At 38.1% G+C, this 19088-nt stretch overlaps 1 protein-coding gene across 3 annotated transcripts in view; it reads right to left on the bottom strand.

Annotated features, from left to right (window-relative positions):
* Positions 1-18565, bottom strand: part of SUMF1 (sulfatase modifying factor 1) — a 103141-nt gene extending 84576 nt beyond the window's left edge. For all 3 annotated transcript variants that reach the window (XM_080828470.1, XM_080828468.1, XM_080828469.1), the window contains exon 1: positions 18278-18565. In XM_080828470.1, coding sequence (XP_080684596.1) covers positions 18278-18547 — 270 coding nt within the window. In that variant the 5' untranslated portion in view covers positions 18548-18565. The remainder of the gene's footprint in view (positions 1-18277) is intronic.
* Between the last annotated feature and the right edge of the window lie 523 nt (positions 18566-19088).

Below are 19088 nucleotides of genomic sequence, written 5' to 3'. Positions count from 1 at the left end.
GAAATGAAAAATCCTCTTGGCAAGTAGTTCTTTAGTCCAAATTCTACTTGATATATGCCATGGAAACAGGTCTGGAACAATAGTCACCAAGCTGCTGATGGCTGAAGTACAAAGGCAAGGAGATATTCCACTTCTTTATACATTTGAGTATGTTTTTCCTTTAATATGATCTCATTTCTTGTAATTTCTCATTGAATTACTTTTAAAATCAAATGCAAAAATGCCATATGTAATATTCTTAAAAACCAATGAGTGAATGTGTGTCTCCAGTGAAATAGAAAATACTTAAATCACTGAAATAGAATATCTAAAAAGTTTAATAAGGGACCATGTCTTGTCCTTATTATGTCCTTGTCCTTAATTGATTCCTTATTAAAACTCTAACTGCAATTACTTTGCTCCTATATATTGTCTCACATAAACTCTAAACTCTAAGAGGCCATTGGATTGCCTTGTTCATATCTGTATTTCCAGCACTAAACATAGTGCCTAAGGATTGCACCAAAAATATTCAGTTAAGAAATGTAGGCCTATGCTCAACATCATGACTCGTTAGGGAAATGTAAGTAAAAACTATAAAGAGATTCTACTTCATGCCCACTAGCATGGCTATAACCCAAAACATTGACAATAACAAGTGTTGACAAGGGATTGGAACCTTCATACATTGCTGGTAAGAATGTAAAACGATGCAGCTGCTTTAGAAAACAGTCTCTTGGTTCTTCAAAAATCTAAATAAAGAGTCACCATATGATACAATTTTACTCCTAGATATATATCCAAGATAAATGAAAACAAACATCCATGAAAAACACTTCTTCAAATGTTCGTAGCAGTCATATTCAGAATAGTCAAAAAGTGGAAACTCAAAAGTCCATCAAATGACAGATAAAATGTGGTATATCCACTAAATGGAATATTATTCAGCCATAAAAAGGAATGAAGTACCAATACATATTACGATATGGATGAACCTTGAAAACATTATGCTAAGTGAAATAATCTACTCACAAAAGGCCACATATTGTATGAGTCCATTCATATGAAATGCCCAGAACAGATAAATCCAAGGAGACATAAAGCAGATTAGTGGTTGCCAGGGTTTGGAGGGGAAAAAAAATGGGGAATGACTGCTAATGGATATAGGGTTTTGGGGGGGGAGGGTGATGGAATGTTCTGGAATTACTGATGATGGTTGTGAAACCTTGTGAATGAGCTGGGAAACACTGAATTGTTCAAGTTATAAGGGTGAATTTTATGTTATGTCATTCTATCTTAATTTTTTAAAAAAAGAACACAATCATACCATCTGCAGACACAGTATCTTACTTTCTAATCAGCTGAGTGAAAAATCAATTTATCGACCTCCCAGCAGCAAAAGAATTGTGAAGCCTCTAATCTATAAAATAAGAGTTCAGATTGAGGAAGGAAAAAAAAGGAAGCCAAAGAGAGATAACTAGTTGGAATAAAAAGAAAGAATGTGACTTAGCAATAACAGCAGAAGACCTAGAAAAATAAGATTAAAAGAAACAGAAAGTAGCAATCAACAATCACTGATTCCTACTATTTCCATTGACTTCCGTTACTAGTGGCTGTCTTTAATTCTGTGCATATATTTCCCAATGAAAATGGAGCTCTTTTTCTATGACATATGGGTAATAAATGTCTTATTATTTGTCCAATGTATTACTATTACTCTAAGAAATCATGCTTGACTACTCCTGTCCCCTAATCCCAGCATTACAGAGGTCACTCCATCTTATAGGACCTCTCCCCTCCTTCTATTCCCAGAAACCTGCAAGAGCCTCACAACCAGTTGCCCTGTCTCCAGTCTCATCCTTTCACATCCTCCCTTGCTGCTCTGTAAGCCATTTATCTTCTATTCAGTCATTCACTCAACAAATATTTAAGTACCTACAGAACTTTCTGAAATGTCAGCCCTTGGTATCCAATATAACTTATTACAGCTCTGTTTTTAACAGAAAAAGACTGGCAATAAACTAAATGCCCATCAGTAGTGGACAGGTTAAATAAACTGTGGGCTATCCACACAAGAGAAAATTAAACAGGCACAAGAAAAGGAAATTTATGACATTTATAAATATAGAGTAAACATAGTAGATTAAACACTTATAAAAGCTAGTATGAAGTTTCAAAGACAAAAGAAGTGAAAACAACTCATTACAAGAATTAGTTAAGGGATAAGTTAGATAAAAAGATATAAAAAGAAATATCAAAAACATGAAACATGGCAGCAGGGAGTAAAAATATTAAGCCTTAGAATGCAATCAAACCTAAATTATCTACATAAAAGTGGGCTGTTATAGATATAAGATGTTATGTGTAAACCTCATGGTAATCACAAAGGGAAAACCTATAGTAAATATATAAAGGATAAAGGAAAAGGAATACAAGCATATCACTAAAAAAAAGCCATCAAATCACGAAGAAGCAGAGCAAGAGCATAAAAGATGAACAGAAAGACATGAACAAAAAAGCCAGAAAATAGCGAACAAAATGGTAGTAAGTACATACCTATCAATAATTATTTGAAATTTAATGGACTGAGTTCTCCAATCAAAAGACATAGAGTGGCTGAATAAATTAAAAACAAGACCCATCCCTATGCAGTCTACAAGACGCTAACCTGAAATATAAGGACACACAGAGACTGAAAGTGAAGGGAAGGAGAAAGATACTCCATGAAAATGGAAACCAATAGGAAGCTGGAGTAGCTATACTTATATCAGACAAAACCAACTTTAAAATAGAGACTACAAGGGCGCCTGGGTGGCTCAGAGGGTTAAGCCTCTGCCTTTGGCTCAGGTCATGATCTCAAGGTCCTGGGATCGAGAACCACACCGGGCTCTCTGCTCAGCTCTCTGCTTCTCTCTCTGCCTGCCTCTCTGCCTACTTGTGATCTCTGTCTGTCAAATAAATAAATAAAATCTTCAAAAAATTTAAAAAGATTAAATAGAGACAACAATAAAACACAAGGAGAACTACATAATGATAAAGGGACCAACCCAACAAAAGGATTTAACATTTGGAAAAATTTATGTAGCCAATATAGGAGCACCTAAATAAGTAAACCAATATTAACAGACCTAGAGGGAAAAACAGACAGCAACACAATAATAACTGGGAACTTCATATCCCATTTACATCAATGGATAGATCAACCAGACAGAAAATCAACAAGGAAAGAGCAACCTTAAACAACATATTAGACCAGATGAACTTAACAAACATATACAGAACAACCCAACCAAAAGCAAAAGAAATACACATTCTTCTCAAGTGCACATGGAACAGTCTCCAGGACAGATCACATGTTAGACCACGAGACAAGTCTTAATAAATTTAAGAGGACTGAAATCATATCAAGCATCTTTTCCAAGCACAAATGATATGAAACTAGAAATCAATTCCACAAAGAAAACAGGAAAATTCACAGATAGAGGAAAATTAAACAACTTGCCACCAACCAATCAAGAGATCAAAGAAGAAATTTTAAAAAACATTAAAAAAATACCATGAGACAAACAAAAATGGAAATAAGTCAAAATTTATGGGATTCAGCGAAGAAATTCTAAGAGAAATTCAGAGCATTAAACAACTATCTTAAGAAACTGGTTCTCTGAAAAGATAAAAATGATAAGTCTTTAGCTAGTCTCACCAAGAAAAAGAGGGGATAGTCAAATAAATAAAATCAGAAATGAAAGAAGAGATATTAAAAGTGATGTCACTGAAATAAAAGAGATCATAAGAAACTATGATGAGGGGTGCCTGGGTGGCTCAGTGGGTTGGGCCTCTGCCTTCAGCTCAGGTCCTGATCTCAGGGTCCTGGGATCAAGCACCGCATCGGGTTCTCTGCTTGGCAGGGAGCCTGCATCCCCCTCTCTCTTTGCCTGCCTCTCTGCCTACTTGTGCTCTCTCTGTCAAATAAATAAATAAAATCTTTAAAAAAAAAAAAAAAGAAAGAAAGAAAGAAACCATGATGAATAATTATATGCCAAAAAATTGGACAATCTAAAAGGAACAGAAAAAGTTCTAGCAACATACAACCTACCAGACTGAATCATGAAGAAACAGAAAATCTGAACAGACTGATTACTACTAAGGAAATGGAATTGGTCATCAAAAACTTCCCAAAAAACAAAAATCCAGAACTAGAAGCCTTTCACTGATGAATTCTACCAAACATTCAAAGAAGAATTATAACCAATTCTTTTCAAACACTTCCAAAAAGCTGAAGAGGAGGGAGTGCTTCCAAACTCATTTTATAAGGCCAGCATTATCCTAACACTGAAAGCAGACAGGATGCTGCAAGAATAAGAAGTATAGGCCAATACCTGTGATGAACATAGACACAAAAAATAATAGCAAATTGAATTCAACAATACATTAAAGGATTATATACCATGATCAGGTAGGATTTATTCCTGGGATGAAAGTCTGGCTCAATATCCACAAATCAGTCAATGTGATACACAACATTAACAAAATGTATGATAAAAACCATTTGATCACCTCAACAGATGCCAAAAAGCATTTGACAAAATTCAACATCCATTTATGATAAAAACTCTCAATAAACTGGGTATAGACAGAATGTACCTCAACATAATAAAGTCCATATATGTCAAGTCTACAGCTAACATCATACTCAATGGTAAAAAGCTAAAAGCTTTTCCTTGAAATCAGGAATAAGACAAGGATCCCCATTTTTGCCACTTTTATTCAACTTAATACTGGATGCTTTATCCAGAGTAATTAGATGAGAAAAAGAAATAGAAGATATCCAAATTGTAAAGGAAGAAGTAAAAATGTCACCATGTGCAGATGACATACATAGAAAACCACAAAGACGCCACCAAAAAACTGTTAAACTAATCAATACAAAAAAAAAACCTGTTACATTTTTATACATTAATAACCAACTATCAGAAATACAAATTAAAACAATCTCATTTATGATTCCATCAAAAATAATAAAATATCTAGCAATAAATTTAACCAAGGGGATGAAAGACCTGTATATGTAAAACACAACATTAAGGAAAGAAATTGAAGACAACACAAATCACTGGCAAGATATGTCATGCTCATAGATTGGAAGAATTAATATTTTTAAAGCATCCTTATGATCCGATGCAATTCCTATCAAAATTCCACTGGCATTTTTCACAGAAATAGAAGAAACAACCCTAAAATTTGTATGGAACCAAAAAGACCCTGAAAAGCCAAAGCCATCTTGAGAAAGAAAAACAAGCCTATAGACATTATGCTCCCTGATTTCAAACAATATTACAAAGCCACAGCAATGTAAACAGTATGGCACTGGCTTAAAAACAAACAATGAAACAGAACAGTGGGCCCAGAAATAAATCCATGCATACATGGTCAATAAGTTTGCAACAGAAAGGCCAAGAATATCAAGTGGTAAGAACAGTCTCTTCAATAAATAGTGTTGGAAAACTGGACAGCCACATTCAAAAGAATGAAACTAAACCACTATCTTACACCATACAGAAAAATTAACTAAAAACGGATGAAAGACTTGAACATAAGACCTGAAATCATAAAATCTCATAAGCAGTAAGCTCCTTAACACAGGCGCTGGTGATGATATTTTGAACCCAACACCAAAAGTAACAAAATTAAAAATGAGCAAATGGGGCTATACCAAACTAAAAATCTTCTACACAGCAAAGGAAACTATCATCAAAATAAAAACGCAACCTAAGGAATGGTAGACATTTTTTGCAAATCATGTATCTGATGAGGAGTTAATATTCACAATGTATAAAGAACTTATACAACTCAACAGCAAAAGAACCAAAAAACAAAAAACAACTCTGATTAACAAATGGGCAGAAGATCTGCACAGACATTTTTCCAAAGAAAACATACAGATAGTCAAAAGGTACATGAAAGGATGCACAACATGATTATTATCACAGAAATGCAAATCAAAACCACAATGAGATAGCATCTCACACCTGTCAGAATGGCTATTATCAATATGCCCCAAATCTGTTACAGTGGCTACTATCAATAAAACAAGAAGTAACAAGTGTTGGCAAGAATGTGGTTAAGAGAAACCCATGTGTACCTTTAGTGGAAATGTAAATTAGTGCAACCACAATGGAATACAGTATGGAGGCTCCTCAAAAAGTTTTAAAAATATTATTTGAAAAACTACCACAGAATTCAGTAATTTCACTTCTGAGTACTTACCCAAAGATAATTAAAACACTAGTACAAAAACACTAGTACAAAACACTAGTCTTTTTTTTTTTTAAGATTTTTTTTTTCTTAAATTTAACAGAGAGATTACAAGTAGGCGGAGAGGCAGGCAGAGAGAGGGAGGGGGAAGCAGACTACCTGCCGAGCAGAGGGCCCGATGCGGGGCTCGATCCCAGGACCCTCAGATCATGACCTGAGCTGAAGGCAGAGGCTTAACCCACTGAGCCACCCAGGCGCCCCACAAGACACTGGTCTTACACTAGCACCTCGATGTTCAATATAGCACTATTGACAATAGCCAAGCCATGAAAACATCCTAATAGTCCATGAATGGATGAACAGATGAAGAAATTGTGGTGTGGGGATGCCTGGGTGGCTCAGTTGGTTAAGTGTCTGCCTTCAGCTCAGGTCATGATCCTGGGGTCCTGGGATCGAGCCCTGTGTTGGGCTCCCTGAACAGCAGGGAGTCTGCTTCTCCCTTTTGCTCTGCCCCTCCCCGCCTCATGCTCTCTCCCTCTAATAAATAAAATATTTTTTTTAAATTGCAGTATGTATGTAAGTATGTATGTATGTGTGTATAAATAAATGTCCTTTTAAATCATATGCATCATATATATATATATATCATTCAATCATAAAAAAGAATGTAGTCTTGTCATTTACAACATGGATGGACTTTGAGGGCATTATGCTAAGTAAAGTAAGTCAGAGAAAGACAAAAAACGTAGATCTCTGTTCTATGTGGAATCTAAACAAACAAAAACCAAGCTCATAGATACAAAGAACAGATTGGTGGTTGCCACAGGCAGGGGTGGGGGAGAGGAAGAGGTTAAAAAAAAAAAGTGGTAGGGCACCTGGGTGACTCAGTTGGTTAAGCGGCTGCCTTTGGTTCAGGTCATGATCTCAGAGTCCTGGGATGAGTCCCACATCTGGCTCCTTGCTCAGCAGGGAGCCTGCTTCTCCCCTACCTGCCTCTTCCCCTCTCTGTGTCAAAGAAATAAATAAAGTCTTAAATTTTTTTTTAAAAAACTGGTCAATTATATATTAAAAAGAAATTTTTTTTAATAAAAAATATTTTTTTGAAGACTGGTCAGCTCCAGAAAGGCATGGTTTTTTATTTCTCTAAAAATACTGTGTACATTTTGTCAGTTCTATAAGGAATCAGGTGGAGACCCAAATTAACCAGTACAATATTTCAAATTTATTCTAGTGATGTTTTTAGTGTATCTTACAGATCACAGCTTGGACAATTCAGGGCATAAGGCTGTTTTTGTTATTGTTCTTGTTTTAGGAGGAGAATGGAAACAACATTACTACACCATCTAAAACCTAAAATCTTTTTTAGTTATAACAAATATTTTAAAAAGTATTAAATATATTGCTTAATAAACTATAAGCTAAAGATCCTTGTAAACCCCCTCCAGGAAAATATCTTGATAGTCACTCCAAAAGCCCTTCCTATGCCTATATTGAACACAAATCCTCCCCCTCACCACAGAGAAAAACCACTGTCCCAACTTCTTATTTTTAAGATATAATTGATTATAAGACATTATATTAGTTCCAGGTATACAACATAATTCAATATTTATATATATTATGAAACGATCAACACAAGCCTAGTCAACATTCACTACCACAGTTAAACTGTTTTCTTGTGATAAGAACTTTTTTTATTATTAACATAAATTGTATTATTTGTTTCAGGGGTACAGGTCCATGATTCATCAGTCTTACACAATACAAAGCGCTCACCACCACATATACCTTCCCCAATGCTGTGATAAGAACCTTTAAGATCTCTTTTAGCAACTTTCAAATACATAATATAGTATTATTAACTATATAATATAATATAATATTATTAACTATTATATATTGTTACCTTATTTTATTTGCACTTTTATTTAGCTATGCATCCCTAAACATTATAGTTTATTTTATTTTTTCAGCGTTCCAATATTCATTGTTTATGCACCACACCCAGTGCTCCATGCAATACGTGCCCTCCATAATACCCACACCAGGCTCACCTAATCCCCCACCCCCTCTCCTCAAAACCCTCAGTTTGTTTCTCAGAGTTCACAGTCTCTCATGCTTCATCTCCGCTTCCAATTTCCCCCAACTCACATTTCCTTTCCTTCTCCTAATGTCATTATAGTTGTTATGGTTTTTCTTTTTTTGTAAAATATGGCATTTAGGAATCTTAATCTATAGGTTCCCCCATTACCTCTTTTTTCCCTTGCAATTATTTGTTGAAGAAACTGGGTCATTTGTCCAAGAGAGAATCCCACAGTCAAGATTTTTGTTAACTGCAACCTTATAATGTAGTTTACTTATCATTATCCCCTGTCCTCTGTACCTCCTGAAAATTGATAGCTGAATCTGGAGGCTTTATCAAATTCAGGTTTGATTTGGGGGGAATAAGGCTCCTCTGTAGATGGCGTTGTCTTCCTCATCAAGAAGCACAGAAAGTATGGGTTACTCTCTTTTCTGATGCTAGCAGCCATCGAAGTTCAATTCATCATGGGTTGCAAAATGATATTCCAATTCTATCACATCTTCATTTATTGCTGAAATGCTTCTATAGAGAAACTTCTCCTACTCAGTTATTTAGCTACTCAGTGGTATATTCATGGGAAAGGCAAGATAAATTCTTGACTCCTTCCCCTTATTTACCAGCTTTCAAAATAAAGAGCCAGTTCCCAAGAATAATCCCAAGATGACGAAAACAAAACAAAACAAAAAATAAAAATAAAACTGGGAAAGGGGTCAGGCTGTGCACTATCTCCATATCTGGCAAAACACTGGATCTGCAAATAGTGTCACCAAAACCAAAGGAAAGGTATTAATACAAGGCAGGGTCTGACGAGACTATTCTTACTAGAACAATGTTGCCGTTCATAATCCCCAGTCACTGTGGTCGCTAACCAGTATCAGGACTCCCAGAATTCCATAAGCCCTCAAGATCTTTCCAAGTCATAATATGCTTGAGTTAGCAAGAAGGAATTCATGGTAGTTGCCTTCAGTCCACTTCATTTGATGCAGCATTCAGAATTCACAGTAGGGGGAACTAGCATCAGAAGCAGATAAATCAGGGGACAGAGCCTGTGTACACTACCAGAAACGCCAATGATTGGAAAATTTCTGTTTTTATGATATAATCAATTCCATGTCTGGATTTATCTAAATCTTGAAAATCTCTTTCCAGTATTATGCTAAATCTTCTTCACCATCACACATTAATCAGTAAGAGATTATAAAACTAAAATAGGTCACTTGTGACTTGTGAAAATAGATTTCACTGAACTTCTGAGATAGAAACCATACTAAAGAGTTGGAGTGAGAAGGGGGAAGTGGAAGTAGTTGGTGAGACAGGAGAGAAATGGCCGGCAAATTTGAGGGAGTGACCAATCTCAGAGAATGTTTTATTTTATTTTTTTAGAGAGAGCACGAGTGGGGAGGGGTAAAGGAAGGGAGGGAGAGAATTTTAAGCAGGCTCCACACCCAGCATGGAGCCCAAGTGGGGCTAGATCTCACAACCTTGAGATCACGACCTGAGCCAAGAGCAAGAATCAGAGGCTCAACCAACTGAGCCACCCAGAAGCCCTTCAGAGAATGTTTTAAAAGGCAGTTGAACCCAGTGTATCTTTTGATGAATTGGGGGAGGGGGAGATTAAGCAGCTATAAGAAAGGAAAAAGACTGAAAACAAGAAAAAAGACACTTGTTGGGGCACCTAGGTGGCTCAGTGGGTTAAAGCCTCTGCCTTCGGCTCAGGGCATGGCCCCAGGGTCTTGGCATCGAGCCCCACATCAGGCTCTCTACTCAGCGGGGAGCCTGCTTCCTCCTCTCTCTCTCTCTCTCTCTCTCTCTGATTGCCTCTCTGCCTACTTGTGATCCCTGTCAAATAAATAAATAAAATCTTTAAAAAAAAAAAAGAAAGAAAAAAGACACTTATAATAAATTAATATGGAGAGAGGTTGCCAAGACAAAGAGCTAAAGGGACCAAAGCAAGGTGTATCATAGTAAGCAAGGCATGCTATCATTTGTGTGAAAAGGAGGTGGAGGAAGAATACAGATTCACCTATTTTTGTATTTGCTTCTATTTGCAGAACAGAGCTCTGGGAAGACATATAAGAAACTCACATAGTGGTTATTTGAGAGGAAGGCTATCAGGTAAATAAAAATTTCTCACTATATACCCTTCTATAATTTTTTCTAAACCATATAAGGACACTGTCTGTTCAAAAAATAAACAGCAAAATAAAGTGTCAATCTGATCATACCAGTTACCTACTATTTCCTTAGACATCCCTGTCACCTTTCAGGGTAAAATAAAATATCTAACCATCAAAGCCTAATCTCTCACCATCTCCCTCACCACATGTTCCACCTACACTTTGTCTGTAAATAATCAATATTCAAGATCACCTCTCCCAGGCCTTTACTGCCTGCATGTCCGTCCTCTGGCTGGATCATATGCCCCTCATGTGAGTTCTTCTAATAAATACTTCTATCCATCCTAACATGACACACACGTATTTTAATGATGGGTTTTCACTTCCTTAGATCCTAGGCTCTTTGGGAATCATAAATAGAGTTTTCATTTCTATATTCCCAGGACTTGGCATGGTGCATAGTTCAGCGTAGACATTAAAACAAAAACAAAAACAAAAAACACCATTGACTGAATGAGTGATATCATGAATATGATGAGAAATTTGCCATGTGAGTTATTCATAATTGCAAAAATTCTTATTCTAACAGTCCCAGACATGGATACCATGTTTGCATTGTAGGGAAACCTGTTTAAAAGACTCTGCACAAGGACTGAACTAGGTTCACACATTATTCTGATTATCCTCCAAATGTCTGAGACCCAGGGTTCCTCAGTCCTTAGAAGTCAGAATTTTAAGCAGCTCTGCAGAGAAGCAGAAACATAGAAGACTTCAGACAAAAGCTCCAAGTGTAGTTTTAACATGATTATGAAAATGATCTAATCCAAGGTTTCATAAAGGACTTAAAGCTAAAAAAAGCTTGCCAGCAGCAGACAAGTAGGTCCTACTCTGAGAACAGGTGTTCAGCCCTCGGCATAAAGAGAAGACACACAGGAAACTGTGCCCATTGTGCCTAATGAAGTTTTACAATCGCCTCATTTTTTTCATCCTCTTCTCCCTCAAGATGAGTACCAGCAATGCTAATACAATCACAACTTCCACTGTGAACTCCTGGCCTACGTTTTTTTTTTTCCTTCTTCTTTTTCTTTCCTTACCCGTCAGAGATAACCAACACTGAATAAGCCAAGTTTCCATTCTGGAGGCTATAGATAAAAATACCTTGCATTGTTCTGAGTGGATCATAATTTCCAATTTATACGAATGAAATGAAGTTTTCTGTCCTGCACATGTAAAATGTTGTCCTAGTGAAACCCAGAGTATCAGCTGTTTCACCTACAGGACCCTGAACCAAATAAAAAGAACCACTTGAATCAAATCTTTACTGAAGTTCCAGAATCAAACAATCCATTCCTTCTTGAAAGTTAAAACCCCCTTTGCTACACCAGTCTGTGCCATTCCCACTCAAGTCAAAAACACGTAAGTCAAGGTGACTCTACTGCCATTAGAACCATATTTGGGGTGCACCAGGGTGGCTCAGTGGGTTAAGCATCCAACTTGTGAGTTCACCTCGGGTCAGGATCTCATGGGTCATGGGATTAGCAGGGTCTGCTTGAGATTCTCTCTTTCCTTCTGCTGCTCCTCCCCCCAACACAGAATGCCCCCCCAATAAATGAATAAATCTTTTTAAAAAATAGATAGATAGATATTTGGGCTACACACTCCAGGCAGGTACAGTGGGCATCTATTACTGGTGCCCACCCAGCCCTCCTTCCTTCCTGTTCTTGTCAGAACAACTGACACCCCTTTGAAAACCATGTGTTCAACTCTCTACATAGCTCAGGTAGAGCTGGTGACTCTACTCCACCTCCCGTGACTCAGGCATGGCCAACTGTGGCATTCTTTTGACCAACGAGATGTTATTAGGGCCCATGACCCAGTCAAAGTTAATCTTAAATCTCTGGCTGGAGCTGGAGAAAAGGAATACTCTCTCTTCCAGCAACTTCCTCGGTAAAAAGAGACACCGCCTGAAAATGGAGCAAACATAGAGAAAAGAAAAGCCAGGAGACAGACAAAAAGGAAGACCTGCCCGAGGCCCTGGAACGTGGGGCCGTATCTATTCTCGAACTTCCCCACTCTGAGAGCCCATAAATGTCCCCTCTCCTACTTTTTTTCTGCTTAAGTCAGTTTTGTGTTTTCTTTCACTCACTACTGTGATGTTTTTGTCTTATAAAGAAAATAAAATAAGCTTATACAAATACTTTTGTGTAGCTCTTCTCCCTTTTCCTTCTTTTCTCTCTTAAATCTAAGATAATACATTAAACTCAGAAGAAAGTGGGGTGAACAAGAGAATCATCTTCTTTGGATCTGTCCATAAACTGCTGCCTTGGCTGTCTGCACAAGGCTTATCCATCTACACCATTCTCCTATTCTAGGGCCTGCAGAGACAGATGCTAATTGTAGATGGAATAGCATTAAAGTTCCTTCAAGCCCTAGGATTTATGATTCTATTAAGTCTCAGCTGCCTTACCTGTAAAGTGGGGAATAATATCTTTTACTGGATTTTTAGGAGGATAAGATACAGCAAAAGAATATTTTACAAAGGTTTCTTTAGAAAGTACCAGCTACTCTTTGTTCCCACAGCAGTTTCCCATACTGTATCCACCAAAAAAAGGTAACAGATCATTCATGAAATTGTTACAGAATGTCTAAAATGTGTAAGACACTGGGCAAGTGTGGGGAGGGGGTGGATACAGAGATTTATAAAAGTCTAAAAATGCTTTCCATGTAGAATATCAGACAACTACACATATAACAGGAAAGAAAACATACAAGTTGCCCTCAGACAACAATAAAATGTTGTGGGAATTTAAAAGCAAAGAAAACCACTTCTTCGAGGAAAGGTTTCATGGAAGAGATGGCATTCAATTCAGTCGTGCCTTGACACTTGGGTAAGCATTACCTAATCTGAAACATTCTCAGATAGGAACTCAGGACTGAAATTACCCATACATACAGAGATGGTACATACAATTTAATCATCCCATGATTCTAAATGCCCTTCAAGCAACTGTTTTCAAAGATCCATGGAAATCAAAACATTTTGCTACCTTGTACAAAATAACCTGTGCAGAAACTGCTAGGATAATTTTCCCATTGAGAATTACATATATATATATATATATATATATATACACACACACACACACACACACACACACACACACACACACACAAAAGAAGGAAGTTGAGTAAAATTTTAAAACATCTAAACTGTTTCCCATACAATTTTTACTGCTGTAACTTTCCAGTGAAACTGTAAATTCTTGAGGGTAAAGCCCAATGCTATTTATTTCTTTGTGTACCTCATCTTGCCAAGTGCTCATTAAATGAATTAAAATACAAAAAAAGACTCACAGTTGAAAAGTGTTACATTAAAAAGTGTGAAAAGTGTCACCCCCAGAAACCTTAAATTACTAACATTTCCCAGAACACATCATGCACTTGTACAATGCTTTGTTGGTGCCCATGCTATTCCCATTCTTGGAATGTCCTTCAATCTGTCCTTCTATCCCTAGCTTCTGAAAATGTCTCCTTCAAGCCCTAGCTCTAATGTGACCTTTTCTTTGAACCACTTCCTAATTTATACAGGACAAATGAATCATTTTTTCCTCTCCAAGTGCTTTGTTCAACTCCTCCTGTAGTATCATCACTATGGAAAAATGATCCTTATAGGTGATTGTGCATGGAGGGGAAGGGAGACAGGGGGAGAGAGAGACAGAGAGAGAGGAAGACAGAGGAAGGAGAGAGAGGGAGGGAGTAAGGAAAAGAGAGACATATACCATGAGAGAACATACACCTACCAGAGGGTAGATGGCAAATGTCTTGAGGGTAGGGCATATGTCTTTTTCTCTTCCTTATACACAAGACATAGGACAGTGCTATAATATTTGTATACCAAATAAACATGTTCTACTAAACTCAATAAACAGAAAACAAAAAAACAGATTTGATACAACCCCAATCCAAATCTCAGAAAGTTATTTTATGGATATCCACAAACTGATTCTATGCATATATAAACAGGCAAAAGACCCAGAATGGCCAAGACAATACTCGAGTGGAAAAAAACGATGTTAGAGGACTGATGCTACAACTTGAAGAGTTACTGTAAACCTAACAGTAATCAAGACAGTGTACTGGTAAAAGAACTAAAAGATCAATGAAACAGCGCAGAGAACCCAGAAAAAGACCTCCATAAATATAATCAACTGATCTTCAACACAAGGGTGCTAAGGCAATAGAGTGGAACAAAGACTGTCTTTTCAACAAATGATGCCAAAACAAAATGGATATCCACACATAAAAAATAATAATAATAATAGACACAGACCTTCCACCCTTCACAAAAATTAACTCAAAATGGATCAGACCTAAATATAAAATGCAAAATGGTAAAACTCTTAGAAGATAACATAGGAGGAGACCCAGATGACAAGGGGTATGGTGATGACTTTTTACAAACAACATCAAAAGCAACATCCACAAAAGAAATTGCTAAGCAAGGCTTAATTAAAATAAAAAATTTCTGCTCTTGAAAAGAGAATGTCAAGAGAATGAGGAGACAAGCCAGACTGAGAGAAATTTGCAGATGAGACATCTGATAAAGGACTGTTATCCAAAACAAGAACTCTCGAAATTCAATAGTAAGAAACCAAAACAGTTTGATTTAAAATGGGCCAAAGACCTTAATAGATACCTCACCAAAGATACACAGATGGCAAAGATGCTCATTGTATATCAAGCAAAAAATGCAAACTAAAACAGTGAGATAACACTACACACCTTAGAATGGCCAAAATCTGGAACAGTGACAACAGCAAATGCTGGTGATGGTGTGGAGCAACAGGAACTCTCATACATTGCTAGTAGGAATGCAAAATGGTAAAACTGCTTTGGAAGACAGTTTTGCAGTTTGCAGACAGTTTTGCAGTTTCTTAAAAAACTGAGCATACTCTTGCCATATGTTTCAGCAATTGTGCTCCTTGGTATTTATGAAAATATCTGGTACTTATCCAAATACCCATACACAAATCTGCACACAGGTGATTACAGCAGCTTTATTCCTATCTGCCAAAACTTAGAAGCAAGATATCCTTCAGTAGGTGAGCAGATAAATAAACCGTGGCACATCCAGACAATGGATATTATTCAGAACTAAAAAGAAATTAGCAGGTAAGCTATTAAAAGACATGGAAGAATCTTAAGTACATATTACCAAGGAAAGAAGGGGTGCCTGGGTGGCTCAGTCGGTTAAGCGCCTGACTCTCGATTTCCACTCAGGTCATGATCTCAGGGTTGTGAGATCAGCCATGCTTCAGGCTCCACACTGAACGGGGAGTCTGCCCCTCCTCCAGCAATCACGTGTGTCTCTCTCTCCAAAAAAAAAAAAAAAAAAGACAGAAGCCTGGGTGGCTCAGTGGGTTAAGCCACTGCCTTCCGCATTGGGCTCTCTACTCAGCAGGGAGCCTGCTTCCCCCTCTCTCTCTGCCTGCCTACCTACGTGTGATGTCTCTCTGTCAAATAAATAAATAAATAAATAACCTAAAAAAAAAACAAAAAACAAAAAACAGATCAGACTTTGCCAGTGGGGACCAAGGTGAGGAATGAAGAGAGGGATACAAAGGACTTTTCGGGGAATGAAAATACTATACTATATGGTATTATAATGATGGCTATACATCATTGTACACTCATCCAAACTCACAGAATGCACACCAAGAGTAAAACTTAAGGAAAACTATGGACTTTGGTAATTATGATGCATTAATATAGACTCATCAACAGTAACAAATGTACTATTCTGGTGGAGTATATTGACAACGGTAGAGACTATGCACTGTGTAGGGGCAGGAGTATTATGGGAGATTTCTGTACCTTCCTCTACATTTTGTTGTGAACCTAAAAATCCCCTAAAAATTAAGTCTTAAAAAAAAAAAGAAAAAAAATTTTTTAAAGATTTAAGGAAAAAAGCACTATCACTACAACCATGCACCTCTCCCGTTAATATTGAACTTCTTGAATTCGGAATAAATGTCTAAGTGTCAGAATTAGACCAAAGTCATTCACACATGAACCAAAAAACTTAAAACCAAGGAAATCCTTTAATGAAGTCTTTTGTCTTGACAACAAGGCTACTTGGGGTTCAGACATTGAGTCCTTGAAGGTTTGTGATCTGTGTTCTCAGCAACCGCTAGTTTACTAATAGCATGGGATGCCTCCAAACATTATAGAAAGTGCATTCAAGTGAAAATTAGCACAAAATAAAAACATATAAGGAAGGAAGGGAGGGAGGGAGGGAGAAAGGAAGAAAATGCAAGAAGTGGTCAAAAATGACCCACACAATACCTAGTCTAGACACAAAACCACTCTGAAGAGATGGAAAAAATGTATATCTTATAAATGTAATTTAAAAGATACTGGCATCCACATCTCATTCTGAAATCAAAAATTAGAGCATTTAAAATGCAGAATGTTCTGTACTGGCCAGAAGGTTCTAGGGAAAATTTTGATACAGATCAATGTGTAAATGCAATAAGACATCCACCCTGTTAGTTACCAAGTAGCTAAACAAGACACAAGGCTTTTTTTCTTTTGAAGGAAGGACATGATTATCCAATATCACAAAAGGTAGAAAGGAATTAAAATCATGTATGGCCAATACACACTACAAAAATAACCAGGGTTCCCACCACACAAAAGATAAACACTAATAATGCAGTGCATCCTCTGAGGGTCAAGAAAAATTTAAAAGGCCAAAATTACACAAAATGGAGAAACAAAGAAAAGCCCAGCCACCAATTCCCTAACACTATACTAGAGACACAAAGTTATAGTCCTAAGCCCTACCACCCTCACTCCCTATTTAGGGAAAGAAACCGGAGACAAGTATCTTTGGTAATTGTAATGTCAGAGTAAAGAGCTACTGTGGTGGCGGCATATGGAAATACTTCAGGGAAAGAAAAAGAAAGAGGTCGGGTAACGGTCTGCTGGAGGACATTACCTCTCACCTAAGCCCTGAATATTGTTCAGAATTAAGCCACAGGAAAGAAAAGTGGGAATAAAGAAATAAGGAAAGAATGTACTCAGTATACAAGGAGGAGCACTAGTTTAGGAGGAGCACTAGTTTAGGAGTCAAACATCTTGGTTCTAGTCCCCCTAAATTTTTTCCACAACCATACCCTTATGCAAAGTACCTGGAGAGAATGGAGTAATCATTATTATTCACGTTATTATTTATGTATGCTAACAGTTAACACATCCATGCACTATAAAAGGCACGGATAAATAGCACTAATAAAGCAACTACAGTTGACTTGGTCCTTCCTGCGTGCTAAAGCACTAAGGACAGCAAGATAAATAGGACAAGTTCTTGCCCTCAAGAAACAGTCTACTAGGAGAGTCCATCGATTAAAATACCAGAATTTTAAAGACACAGAGACCCACTGTCCTGATTCCTTCAGTTACGACAGGAACCCAAGACTAAGGAATCTGTAGGCCCTAAAATTAAAAGCCCAAGAACCTCAGGAGGAAGAGAGTGGAGTGAGGGTGGAGTGAGGAGGAAATTAGGGTGGAGTGAGGAGGAAATAATGAGTTGGAGGTAAGAAAAGGAGGGTCAACTGTTCTCAAACCAAATTCCCTAATGTGCAGGATTAAGTTGAGCCCCAACATCCCGCGGATTTTGGAAGCAAACAGAGGAGAGGAACTCTTCAAGTCGGATCAGCATGTGCCCAATTTGCGGTGTGGTTATAATCTTTACTTGCCTTCCTGCAAACCGCTTGCCTTGCCCATCCCACCCTGTCCAAGAACCCCGCGGACTCCACCCGCCTTCAGGGAATCAAGAGAGCACCTTGGTGGGCGCGAGCGGCCGCTCTCCCGGGACCTGGCCGGGGGCGTTCGCTTCCCGCGAGTATCGGTGCGCGGCCGCCGAGGCGCCATGGTCCCCGCGCCGCTGGGGAGAGCCACAGCCGCAGGAGCCCGCGAGGGAAGCCGCGCCCGGGCCCGTACTGGCCTCTTCGCCCCCAGCCGCCTCGCGGGGCAGCAAGAGCAGCGGCAGCAACAGGAGGAAACCGAGCCGGGGGCAACACCCACCAGCCGGCCCTACTGAGGGCGCAGCCATGTTGTCCCGGGAGCCATGTGACCCGCCAGGTCACGTGGCTCCACCCTCCTTAAAGGGCCCAACCCTGGGATGATTTTTGAGGTAGCTTTGGAGTTGCTCTCTCCAATTTTTTCTACGTACCTCTCCTTCAGAGCACCTCACCTTGGCTTCGCTGACTTTAAAACACAAAACCCTACAAAACTCAAGGACCTCCAGATGGTTGTGAGCCCCATTTTTATTTCTTGTTTGAAAAATGATTATCGAATTTGTTGAGCATTTGCTAAATGCTAGGCAGTATGCTAAGAAAACACTTAAATTTTTGAAATCTCATTAAGCCTCACAAGGACCCTGTAATATTGGGTTCACCAAGCAGTTAAATGACTTGCCCAAGGTCACATAGCAAATAAATGTCAAAAACGAGATTTAAACCCAGGGAATCTAACTTAAAACCTGAGTTTGGCCATTATGCTGTACTGTAAGCAATTAAATAAGCTTGCCTTAACAAGAAATAAGGGGAAGATGAACGTGTTGGAAGACTTCTCCAAAGGATACAATTAGGGAA

This window comes from Martes martes (assembly GCF_963455335.1).
Source record: "Martes martes genome assembly, chromosome: 1".
Classification (NCBI taxonomy): Eukaryota; Metazoa; Chordata; class Mammalia; order Carnivora; family Mustelidae; genus Martes; species Martes martes.
This window is presented reverse-complemented; position numbering and strand designations above follow the sequence as displayed.